The 12,673-nt window shown below is 49.6% G+C and overlaps 1 protein-coding gene across 1 annotated transcript in view; it reads left to right on the top strand.

Moving 5' to 3' along the window:
• The window catches only part of LOC139383828 (AT-rich interactive domain-containing protein 1B-like), a 225,264-nt gene that overhangs the window by 152,724 nt on the left and 59,867 nt on the right, over positions 1 to 12,673 (top strand). Inside the window, exon 5 of the mRNA XM_071128404.1 lies at positions 6,649 to 6,910. Within this exon, the coding sequence (XP_070984505.1) occupies positions 6,649 to 6,910 (262 nt within the window). The remainder of the gene's footprint in view (positions 1 to 6,648; positions 6,911 to 12,673) is intronic.

The raw sequence follows: 12,673 nt of genomic DNA, 5'->3' as shown, positions 1-12,673 counted from the left end.
GGGGTACGCCAAATAAAAATGTGATTCACATTTTTTTTTCTTTTTTTCACATTTTCAAACTGTACATTTATATTTTCCAATGCTGCTATACATTTGTGTATAGCACCAAACGAAACATTACAATTTGAAAAATAAGCCACAGGAGTTTTTTGAGTAGTAAGACATGTATAAAAGCAACGGGTGAGCTACCGAGTGGCTAGGACAGGGAAGCCCCATACTATTGTGGAGGACTTCATTCTTCCTGCTGCAGTGGATATGGCTGGGACAATGCTGGGGGGAAAGGCCAAAAAAAACTAGACAGACAATGTCTTCATCAAACAACACTGTTTCACGACGCATCAGTGACATGGCAGGAGATGTTTTGAAACAATTACTGCTTCGCTTACAAGCCAGTGAATTCTATGTGTTACAGCTGGATGAGTCAGACGTGGCGGGCCTGGCACAGCTCCTGGTATATGTCTGTTACATTTATGGGGGGTCAATTAAGGAAGACACCCTCTTCTGCAAACCACTTCAAACCAGGACAACATGAGAGGATATTTTTAAAGTACTGGACAGCTTTGTGATAGTATGTGTTGGTATCTGTACTGATGGCGCAAAAGCCATGCCAGGGAGACATAGTGGAGTGGTAACGCACATGCAAGCAGTTGCTCCCGCAAGGCCCCTGAACTCTTGTGTATTTTCTGCATTATGCAATGATATGGGCAGTGACCATGTAACACTTTACAACATACAGAAGTGAGCTGGTTATCAAGGGGCAAAGTATTGACACGTTTTTTTTAAAATTGAGAGACGAGCTTAAAGTTTTCTTTACTGACCATAATGTTCACTTGTCTGACCGCTTGCATGATGACGAGTTTCTCACACAACTGGCCTATCTGAATGATATTTTTTCTCACCTGAATGATCTGAATCTAGGATTACAGGAACTCTCCGCAACTATATTCAATGTGAGGGACAAAATTGAGGCTATGATTAAGAAGTTAACAAGGACAACATGCAGGTCTTTCCGTCATTGTATGATTGTGTGCAAATGAACTCAAGCTTACGGACAATGTCAAATGTGATGTAGCGAAGCACCAGAGTGATTTGGGGGCGCAATCACGCAGGTACTTTCCCGAAACGGACGACACAAACAACTGGATTCGTTATCCCTTTCATGCCCTGCCTCCAGTCCACTTACCGATATCTGAACAAGAGAGCCTCATCGAAAGCGGTTCTGTGAAAGCAGTTCTGTGAAAATGTTATTTAATCAGAAGCCACTGCCAGATTTCTGGATAGAGCTGCGCTCAGAGTTTCTTGCCTTGGCAAATTGCGCTGTTAAGACACATTTGCAACCACGTACCTATGTGAGAGTGGATTCTCGGCCCTCACTAGCATGAAAACTAAATACAGGCACAGACTGAGTGTAGAAAATCATTTAAGTCTGAGACTCTCTCCAATGCAACTCAACAAAAACTCACACTCATTATTATGTTTAATAAATGTATCGTATAGTGTGTGTGTGGCAGGCTTACAATGATGGCAAAAAACAACATTTGAGAGTGCGCTGACCCTGGTGCTAGAGGGGGTACGCAGCTGGAGGTTGAATGTTTGAAGGGGTACCACTGATCTAGACAGTTGTTTTTGTTGTAATGGTAGTAGTAGTAGCGGTAGTATTATCGTGTCTGTGCTTTGTGCAGCCAATGTAGTTGAATAAAAAAGCACATATTGCTTTCTCACACTGTGTCTCTGCTGCAACTTTAGAGGCCCCGACAAGATTGTTCTCTCTCTGCTTTTGTTTGAGACAACAAAGAGAAAAAACACTTGCTTGAACATAAAATAAATGGGATTTGAAACATAGTAATGTCCCTCAGATTGGCTCCAATAGTCCTGATGTGGTTGGCAAAACTACCGTCTGTGAAACACAGCCATGTCCCTCAGATCCTAGTTCCTAATATGTTGCCTGATCTGGAGATATAGACAGGGATAGGAGTTCATGACTAGAATACTAGTGAATTCTGAGTTCTGCTCTTGGTCGACTTGGTTTAATCGCTGGTGTTATTGCACAAACACGTCTCTGAGATGTTCCATAATGACAGAAGAGGGCTTGGGCTTGGGTCGTCATAGCACCCAGCCCGCTATGGAGATGTGTGATAGATTATGACTTCCCATCAATGCCAACCTCAAGGCCACGACACAATAGACAACAGGCGCTGAGACATTGAGGTGTGAGGACAGTGAAATTACTGTTGTCTGGCCCATAATGATCAGAGAGTTGTCTGAGCAAAGAATTCTGTCAATCAGCAGTAGGTGGTTTGGAGCCTGTGGCATACCAGGCAAGACCCTTAGATCATTGAAATGAATCATCATCATTTCTACCACAATCACCAGTATCATCACCATCATCACCACAACCACCATCACCATCATCAGCATCATCAGCATCATCATCACCACAACCACCACCATCAGCATCATCATCATCATTATCACCACATCCACCACCATCATCATCATCATCACCACAACCACTACCATCATCATCATCATCACCACAACCACCACCATCATCATCATCACCATCATCCATCATCATCATCTTCACCACCACATCCACCACCATCATCACCATCACCACATCCACCACCACCACCATCATCACCATCACCACATCCACCACCACCACCATCATCAGCATCATTGTCATCACCACAACCACACCATCATCAGCATCATCGTCATCACCACAACCACCACCACCATCATCATCATCATCATCCATCATCATCATCATCATCACCATCATCATCCATCATCATCATCATCATCACATCCACCACCATCAGCATTATCATCATCACCACATCCACCACCACCATCATCAGCATCATCACCACAACCACCACCATCATCATCATCACCACAACCACTACCATCATCATCATCATCATCATCATCATCACCACCACATCCACCACCATCATCATCATCACCATCACCACATCCACCAGCACCATCATCAGCACCACAACCACCACCATCATCATCACCATCATCATCACCACAACCACCATCACCATCATCATAGTCATCACCACAACCACCACCACAATCACCATCATCATCACCATCATCACCACAACCATCAGCATCATCACCATTATCATCGCTCTCTCTCACTTGCTCAGCTTGTTTCCATCCCATGCAAACACATGTGTAAACAGCCTATGCCAGACCTGTACTGTGTAGCTGGGAGTGTTATCATTTCGTTAGTCTCTCTCCGTCTCTGTATGTGGTATTTAATAGCACCTTGAGAAGGGTATTACAGTGAGCTCTCTACATGGGGCATCCCATTACCCTCCACTCCCCCACTCCCTCCCTGACACACAACCGTTCAGAAGATAATTTGCATGGCATTTCAACTCAGGGTTTGGGGATGAAAAAACATTTCCACTTAAATTCCATAGCTCTGTAGAAAGAGGCAGCAGTCCGAAGGCAGTAACGACTGTGGGTCCATGTGTGAGAGTGAGGGAGTCCCCAGTGGGCTCACAACAGACAGCCATTAACCCTAATTACAGCTGTCATCATTCTATTTACTCAGAGAAAGAGAGGAATAAGCCTTCTGTACTGTACGAGTCCACTAAATCAGTTTTAATCAGCAACATCATGGGTAATTAACATTGGGATCTTTGCATTTTAAATGCAACTTTTCCCCTCCATTAGAGTTTCCCCTCTTATGTCACTGCAGGCACTTTGAATATCAGCATTGATCCTTCTCACGCCCTGTGTTAGGGTGTCTCACCAACAGGAAAGAGTGAGAGAGAACCCTCCCCATCCACACACAAACCCTCCACCATCCCACACCCTCCTAGCCCACCAGTCTCCCTGTCTTCCCCGCTGCTATGGCTCTGTGACTGGGCTGAGTCAGCAAGCCTGTCTGGCCTGGTGGCAGGGTGTTGGCAGGAGGGTGGCAGGGGGACACTGGGGGTGGCAGCTGTAGTGGCAGGGGGTGGCTGGTGTGTCCAACAGCAAGGTGACACGCTGGACAGCACTGCCCCAAGAGCCTCTAACCAGAGTTGACAACACCAGCCCTGCATGGCCCCAGCACTCAGCTCCGGTCCCAGCTAGCTGCAGTCTCTGACCTCGCCCTAGCAGCAACTACAGTCCCATCCTCTGCCCTACTACCAGTCCCAGCACTACCCTACCACTTTTGTTAGTGCTTGTGAGAAAGCCTCCCCTGCCCAATACAGTCATGCTGGTTCACCCTGCTTTAGGCTTGAGAAAGCAGTTTGAATGTGTGCCTTGCAGTATTGTGTGTGAGGAAGTTTGAGGGTCAGGGCTCTCGCTCTCTTCCTCTGGTCCACAGACAGGAAGCTCTGGTGTGTTACCTGACTCCTCCCTGTCTAGACAGTGTGACCAGAGAAACCTGGCTTGCCCGGCTGGCCCAATCTGCCTGTTCCTTCCCTTCCCAGCAGCAATCACTAATACACATCTCTGCCCAATCAGGGGGGACATCCACCAAGTCCCACTACTTACTGAATGACAGGGGGATTTCTCCCACTCAGTCAAAGCATGTTAGTCTGGTGGTATGTGCGTGTTTGTACTGTGTGTGTTGGCTCGGCTGTCCCCTCAGTGCCCCTGCCTGTCTGAGTCTGACAGGCTGACAGCCTCAGAGAGGGAGAGAGAGATGCCAACATCCCAGAGGTGAAGGGTCACAAAATACTGCCTCTCTAACGTAGTGTGAAACATCTAGATAGGTCATTACGTGGGGGTCTGGCCATCTCAAAATAAGTGGTTATTATCACTTCAATATTTTCTTATTATTACAATTACATGCTTCAGAAGCACATTAAGTAATACAAGATGCCAACTGGGAGTAGTTGACAGCTATTTGGAGACTCAATGCACAGAGCAATTTGTAGCAGAGAGGCAATAAATTGGATTTGGGCCACTTTGGAATGGGCCCCAGCTAGCTTGTTGGGTATTTGGACGGGTGCTGGCTGGGCTGGCTGTTCGCTGCTGTAAATATCACTGTGGAGAGAGTGGAGGAGGAAGCAGCATCTGGGGCTTCTTCACTGTTCATCTGTGGAAGAAGCTGGTCTTATGGGCTCTCTCAGTCAGAACACTGTTTAGATGTGGTCAACCATGAGTCTAATCCAAACTGGTCTGTCCTCAAATCGTCCAAATTAATTATATGCTTTGGTGCCCAACGATTATTGGAGAACTGGCGACTGGCAGGTAATGTAATTATTCACAGTGCTTTCCCCGTTTTTAATTGGCTCTTAGGTTAACAATATGTTGGATGTCACACTGGATTCACCTGTTTGGAAAGCTGTCGCCATGGTTTCCCTGTTTGCAGGACCCCACTGTGTCAAATGGCACACATCTGTTGTGACCTGTGACTGCCTCCACAGGAGGGAGAGAGAGAGAGAGAGAGAGAGAGAGAGAGAGAGAGAGAGAGAGAGAGAGAGAGAGAGAGAGAGAGAGAGAGAGAGAGAGAGAGAGAGAGAGAGAGAGAGAGAGAGAGAGAGAGAGAGAGAGAGAGAGAGAGAGAGAGAGAGAGAGAGAGAGAGAGAGAGAGAGAGAGAGAGAGAGAGAGAGAGAGAGAGAGAGAGAGAGAGAGAGAGAGAGAGACCTGTTTGTCACCAGGAAATCTGCTTAATGGTGCTCATTTTAGAAGCAATGTTATACATACTGACAATATGCCGTAATGCTTTAGTAAACAAATCCTTCAATCACCATGTTCTGCTTTAGTAAACAATTGATCACAAAATACATACCATACTTGTGAAAGGACCACAGTAGTTTGGTTCATCTTCAGCTGTTACCATTAAAACAGTATTTTCACTTGGCCATTTTAGGAGACACGTGAGAGGTGGCTGTAGTAAGTCTAGGTAAAAGGTCGTGGGACACACACACACCATCTACCTCCCTCCCACTCTCTCTCCCTTCACCCTCCAATGCAGTTTGTCAGCATTAATAGGGGATTTCCTGGAAAAGATTCAGATGAGGGAATACCCTCAGCCAGTCAGTACCCTCCCTCCCTCTTCTTTCTCTCCCCACAGGGGATGTGTGTAACATGAACTCACCCTGAATACTGGCCCATCATACACATCACATAGAACAGACTGTCTGACCTACACCATCAAGGCACTACTGCTCTGTTTCACAATGTCGTGCTTGTTCAAATACACAGAGTATACCAAACATCAGGAACACCTTCCTGATATTGAGTTTCACCCCCGCCATCAGAACAGCCTCGTCGGGGCATGGGCTCTACAAGCATTCCACGGGGATGCTGTCCCAACTTGGCAACAAACCGGTGCGCCTGGCACCTACTACCATACCCCGTTCAAAGGAACTTACATCTTTTGTCTCCCTCTGAATGGCACACATACACAATCCATGCCTCAATTGTCTCAAAAATCCTCCTTTAACCTGTCTCCCCTTCATCTACACTGATTGAAGTGGATTTAACAGGTGACATCAAGAATGGGTCATAGCTTTCACCTGGATTCACCTGGTCAGTCTGTGTCATGGAAAGAAGCAGGTGTCTTTAATGTTTTGTACACTCAGTGTATATCATATACAGGGTTTGGACAAAATACATCACATTGAATAAGATTTGCTCGTCATTGTACTCACCTACCATCTCCTCTGTTCCAGGACCTGTCTGGTGCCATAGACGACCTCCCTACAGGGACGGACGCTGGTCACAGTTCAGCCGTCAGTGCTACAGGCTCCACCAGTAGCCAGGGGGAGCAGAGTAATCCGTCCCAGTCACCCTTCTCACCCCACGCATCACCCCACCTGTCTGGCCGAGGCAGCGGCCCATCGCCCTCTCCTGTTGGCTCCCCCGTGGGCTCCAACCAATCACGCTCCGGCTCTGGCCCAATCTCCCCAGTTAGCGGCCCAACCACAGCACAAGGTAAGCCTACAGGGTTACTAAGGCAAATCATTTCACAAAAAGCATCCCTGAACATCATACCGTCTGTTCAAATATCCTGTTCAGGTATGATGACACCCTGCAGGAAATTGATCAGAATAATGATGTTCTTTAGAAGTGGCCATTTCAAGCTGACCCATTTAGCTGATCAATGTAGTTTCCTTGGTCCCTTTTCTATTGTAAATCATTTGTCATTTATCTTCATTTTGAAAAACATTTTAGATGCACAGATACAGATGGTTGCTGTTGGCCTCTGTGTTCTTCCTTTCAAAACAGGCCTCCAAAATAAGACAATAGCAGATGGCTGTGTCCCCCTAGAGGAATAGCAGAGCTTTAGTTTAGATAAACGGTGAGGTAAAGAATGGGAGTGTGTTGGACATGCCTTGGACAGGCCAGAGTGACACAAGGCTATGAGATGTGGACGTGACCCTGTCTGCCTGCCCTCCCCACCCCTCCTCGTCTAACCACAGCCTCCGCTGCTCTTCCTGATTGAGGCCTGACCGGCACGTCTGCGGCTCTCAGGCCTGTCAATCACGCTGACGAGGCGGGACAAATACGTGAGCTCCTGAGGCAGGCGGGTTGTTCAGGGCGGACTGAGCTTGTGCAGGAGTGATTGACACTAATGAAAAAGCAGGACAGCCGCTCCCGAGGCGGACGGCAGGAAATGCTGAGAAATCCGGAGTGAGATGGCGAGACGGGAGGTGGATCTCATCGGAGGGACAGGTGTGATTAATATAGTATCAATAAATATTCTCCCATCATGCGAAAACACATCCTCATAGAGACAGGATCTTAGTCTGCTAACAGCTGCTAGGGTTTACCTATTGTAGCTCATAATAATGGCCGGAACGGAGCAAATGGAATGCTATCAAACACCTGGAAACCATGTGTCTGATACCACTGATTCCGCTCCAGTCATTACCACAAGCCTGTTCTCCCCAATTAAGGTCTCACCAACCTCTTGTGGTTTATACTATCACTTCTAATGAGAAATACCAGCACCAGGCATAATACTGTGTATGCGAGGGAGAAACACTGAGTACTAATGTTGTTGTGATATGAAGAATTTATGACTTTCTCCTTCCTAGCAGGTCCTAGTTGTGTGATTTATCTTACCTGCAACCTGCCTCCTTTCTAAACATACCAATAAAAGACATCTGCCTCTGTGCAGAATGTGGCTGACTGGCTGTCCCTAGCCCTCGAGTTTAAGGGTCACTCTTCCATATCAGTGACCTGGGGGCGCAGAGTAGCATGGTCCAGTCTGTGGAATTGTCACTGGTCAGGTCGGCTCTACTGCACGCCACTGCGCTTTGACCGTGATGTGACCGGGGCTGTGGTTTATCGCCCTCAGACGGCGGCTGTCAGGTCTGCCTCGGTTACCGGGACAATGCACATGTCACACGGCCGAGCGCTCACGGGACACTTGTCACCCCTGACAATGGTCAGAGAGGAGAGCAATTTCACAGTGTCAGCCTTTCATCTGTCTGTCACACACACTATATATACACCTTCACAGACACTCATTAACACACACACTGACTGACAGTGCACATGCAGCGCACACCAAATAAATGCACATGCTCCCACAAACACACTTACACAGGCAATATGCATGCACACAGACGCTGCACATTCATTTCGCACGGACACACACACTATCATCTCAGTGATAGACAGTACAGACAGAGAGAATGGTGTGTACGCCGCCTTAGAGACAATCACGCCTACAGAAGGACATATTGATCTTGGAGTCGTAGAAAGCCTCTGGTTCCCCTGGCGTCTCGCTTTTCATTTCCTCTCTCTCTCTCTCTCTCTCTCTCTCTCCCCCACCCCCCCTGCAGTTTCTCAGTCTCCGTGAAGCAAAATAGAATAGACTGTAAAATGATCTTGGGTTTCCTGGCATTTGGATTCTCCTCGAGCCAGGAGGAGGCACACACAGCAAATTGATTTTCCTGTTGCGCTAGATTTGTGACAGTCATAGCAGAAATCACATTGCTCAGCACCAATGTCTCTAAACCAATTCGGAGCACCCCGCATTTTTCGGCTTCAGGGGACGCAAACGGCATTACTCTCATCTGTATGCCAGGCGGAATGGGATGCGCGTTGAGGAAATCCATCAGTCGCTCTGAGCGCACTCAGTACGCTGTGAAGGATGAGGAGAAGGAGAGACTTTGGGGCTTTGCGAGACACCCAGCGTCTCGTCACTGAACGATATCTCTGCATCTCTGTCCACTGCTGGTTATCAAAGCCTCTCTCTCTCACAGTCTCTAGTCCAACATCGCAGTAGGGATGTAACTAGTGATCCCTCATCCCCTCTCTCTATGATTCTGTTCACTTTGATGCTTGTATGTTCTGTTGTTCAGGGGTGTTGACAGACAGTGTGTCCACCCCATTGACAGACAGTCTTAGGGCGACACAGCCTTTCTCCTTGTTGTCTCTCTGATCGCCATGGTGATGTAACCCTGTGTGTGTACGGGCCTCAGGGACCAACTGATGAGACTGCCCTTTGACCTCTAAGACTGTACTGTGCAATGCAGGAAATCTTTAACTTGGATTTGAAAAAGGCATCGTATGTTTGTAATTTCCACTTTGAAATTTAGACTTGATTTTCCCTTCCGAAAAATGTATCAACCCCTACAAAATGTCCACTATTTTCCTGCTATCGCAAACTAGCTCAAATTAACAAACTTCATCTGTAGTAGGAGAGTGACATTCTTTTAGGGATATTTGTGTGTGTGTGTGTGTGTGATCGTGTTTTTGTCACATACGCCAGATACAGGGTCAGCCATAGTAGTACGTCGCCCCTGGAGCAAATGCTGGTTAAGTGCCTTGTTCAAGGACACACCGACAGATTCTTTCACCTTGTCGGCTCGGTGATTCAAACCTGTGACCTTTTGATTACCGGCCCAATGCTCAAACCGCGAGGCTTTCTGCCACCTTAGTAAGTGTGTGGTTGTATATGAAAGCTGCAGAAGACTGTAAAATGATCTTGGGTTTCCTGGCATTTGGACTCTATCAGACTATAGTTCCGCAGTTTGTCAGCATTAATAGGGGATTCCCTGGAAAACACTGTTGTACTACTACTAATGGACTCAGACGACATCCTCACTCCTTGAGCTGCCCGCCGTAGAAAATCAAACGCCTTTCTCTTATTCTCCTCCAAGGTCCATCAAGGTCCATCTAGCATAGCCACAGCCCCACTCAATCCCTCTCCTCTCCCCAGCCCTCCTCCTCTCCCCAGCCCTACTCCTCTACCCAGCCCTACTCCTCTACCCAGCCCTCCTCCTCTCCGCAGCCCTCGTCCCCTCCCCAGCCTTACTCCTCTCCCCAGCCCTCGTCCTCTCCCCAGCCCTCGTCCTCTCCCCAGCCCTCGTCCTCTCCCCAGCCCTCGTCCCCTGCCCAGCCCTCGTCCCCTCCCCAGCCCTCGTCCTCTCCCCAGCCCTCGTCCTCTCCCCAGCCCTCGTCCTCTGCCCAGCCCTCCTCCTCTCCCCAGCCCTCCTCCTCTCCCCAGCCCTACTCCTCTACCCAGCCCTACTCCTCTACCCAGCCCTCCTCCTCTCCGCAGCCCTCGTCCCCTCCCCAGCCTTACTCCTCTCCCCAGCCCTCGTCCTCTCCCCAGCCCTCGTCCTCTCCCCAGCCCTCGTCCTCTCCCCAGCCCTCGTCCCCTGCCCAGCCCTCGTCCCCTCCCCAGCCCTCGTCCTCTCCCCAGCCCTCGTCCTCTCCCCAGCCCTCGTCCTCTCCCCAGCCCTCCTCCTCTCCCCAGCCCTCGTCCTCTCCCCAGCCCTCGTCCTCTCCCCAGCCCTCGTCCTCTCCCCAGCCCTCGTCCTCTCCCCAGCCCTCGTCCCCTCCCCAGCCCTCGTCCTCTCCCCAGCCCTCGTCCTCTCCCCAGCCCTCGTCCTCTCCCCAGCCCTCCTCCACTGCCTCATTTTCTTCTAAAGATGTGATTGAAGCTTCCTGACGAGCGCTTGCTTTGGAGAGTAAGCTGTTTATCTGTGCCCGCTTAAAGTGCTTCCAGGGCTAGAGGAGCTTCCGAAAGGTAAGGGCGAATCACGGCGTGAGAGAGAGCATCTTCGGATGGAGGGTGAGGGAGGAGGAAGGGTACAGACATGTCAGGTCAGTCGTGGGTACCCCCCCACCCCCCGTCACACACACACACACACACACTGCCCCTTTCTCCTGTTTTTGTGTTTTTGTCACATACGCCAGATACAGGGTCAGCCATAGTAGTACGTCGCCCCTGGAGCAAATGCTGGTTAAGTGCCTTGTTCAAGGACACACCGACAGATTCTTTCACCTTGTCGGCTCGGTGATTCAAACCTGTGACCTTTTGATTACCGGCCCAATGCTCAAACCGCGAGGCTTTCTGCCACCTTAGTAAGTGTGTGGTTGTATATGAAAGCTGCAGAAGACTGTAAAATGATCTTGGGTTTCCTGGCATTTGGACTCTATCAGACTATAGTTCCGCAGTTTGTCAGCATTAATAGGGGATTCCCTGGAAAACACTGTTGTACTACTACTAATGGACTCAGACGACATCCTCACTCCTTGAGCTGCCCGCCGTAGAAAATCAAACGCCTTTCTCTTATTCTCCTCCAAGGTCCATCAAGGTCCATCTAGCATAGCCACAGCCCCACTCAATCCCTCTCCTCCCCCAGCCCCCCCCCCCCCCCAGCCCTCCTCCTCTCCCCAGCCCTCCTCCTCTCCCCAGCCCTACTCCTCTACCCAGCCCTACTCCTCTACCCAGCCCTCCTCCTCTCCGCAGCCCTCGTCCCCTCCCCAGCCTTACTCCTCTCCCCAGCCCTCGTCCTCTCCCCAGCCCTCGTCCTCTCCCCAGCCCTCGTCCTCTCCCCAGCCCTCGTCCCCTGCCCAGCCCTCGTCCCCTCCCCAGCCCTCGTCCTCTCCCCAGCCCTCGTCCTCTCCCCAGCCCTCGTCCTCTCCCCAGCCCTCCTCCTCTCCCCAGCCCTCGTCCTCTCCCCAGCCCTCGTCCTCTCCCCAGCCCTCGTCCTCTCCCCAGCCCTCGTCCTCTCCCCAGCCCTCGTCCCCTCCCCAGCCCTCGTCCTCTCCCCAGCCCTCGTCCTCTCCCCAGCCCTCGTCCTCTCCCCAGCCCTCCTCCACTGCCTCATTTTCTTCTAAAGATGTGATTGAAGCTTCCTGACGAGCGCTTGCTTTGGAGAGTAAGCTGTTTATCTGTGCCCGCTTAAAGTGCTTCCAGGGCTAGAGGAGCTTCCGAAAGGTAAGGGCGAATCACGGCGTGAGAGAGAGCATCTTCGGATGGAGGGTGAGGGAGGAGGAAGGGTACAGACATGTCAGGTCAGTCGTGGGTACCCCCCCACCCCCCGTCACACACACACACACACACACTGCCCCTTTCTCCTCCTCTCAGTCTTCCTCCAGTGCTCCACTAGCCAGCCACATTAGTTTTAATCATAACGCATGTAGACTTAGGGTAGGGGCTGTATCTATGGTAATTAAGATGTTGCAGCAAACACAGCTGATAGACTGGGTTCTGTGAGGTCTGGAAAGATCAAAAATAAACCATTGAACCAATGGGAGATGCAACTGAGCATCTATGTTGGCTTAATCACTCATAGCCGAGGCGTAGTCCTATTGTGATACAGTACAAGGAACAAACCAAAAAATGCAGACGCAAAAACATTGCTCTAGACATATGCTACGGCTATTAGATGTGAAAGTTATCCCAGATCCCTTCGTTTTAGTTGGGGTGTGGCGCAGCGTTAGTGAATG

Source organism: Oncorhynchus clarkii, chromosome 25 (assembly GCF_045791955.1).
Source record: "Oncorhynchus clarkii lewisi isolate Uvic-CL-2024 chromosome 25, UVic_Ocla_1.0, whole genome shotgun sequence".
In the NCBI taxonomy this organism is placed as follows: Eukaryota; Metazoa; Chordata; class Actinopteri; order Salmoniformes; family Salmonidae; genus Oncorhynchus; species Oncorhynchus clarkii.
This window is presented reverse-complemented; position numbering and strand designations above follow the sequence as displayed.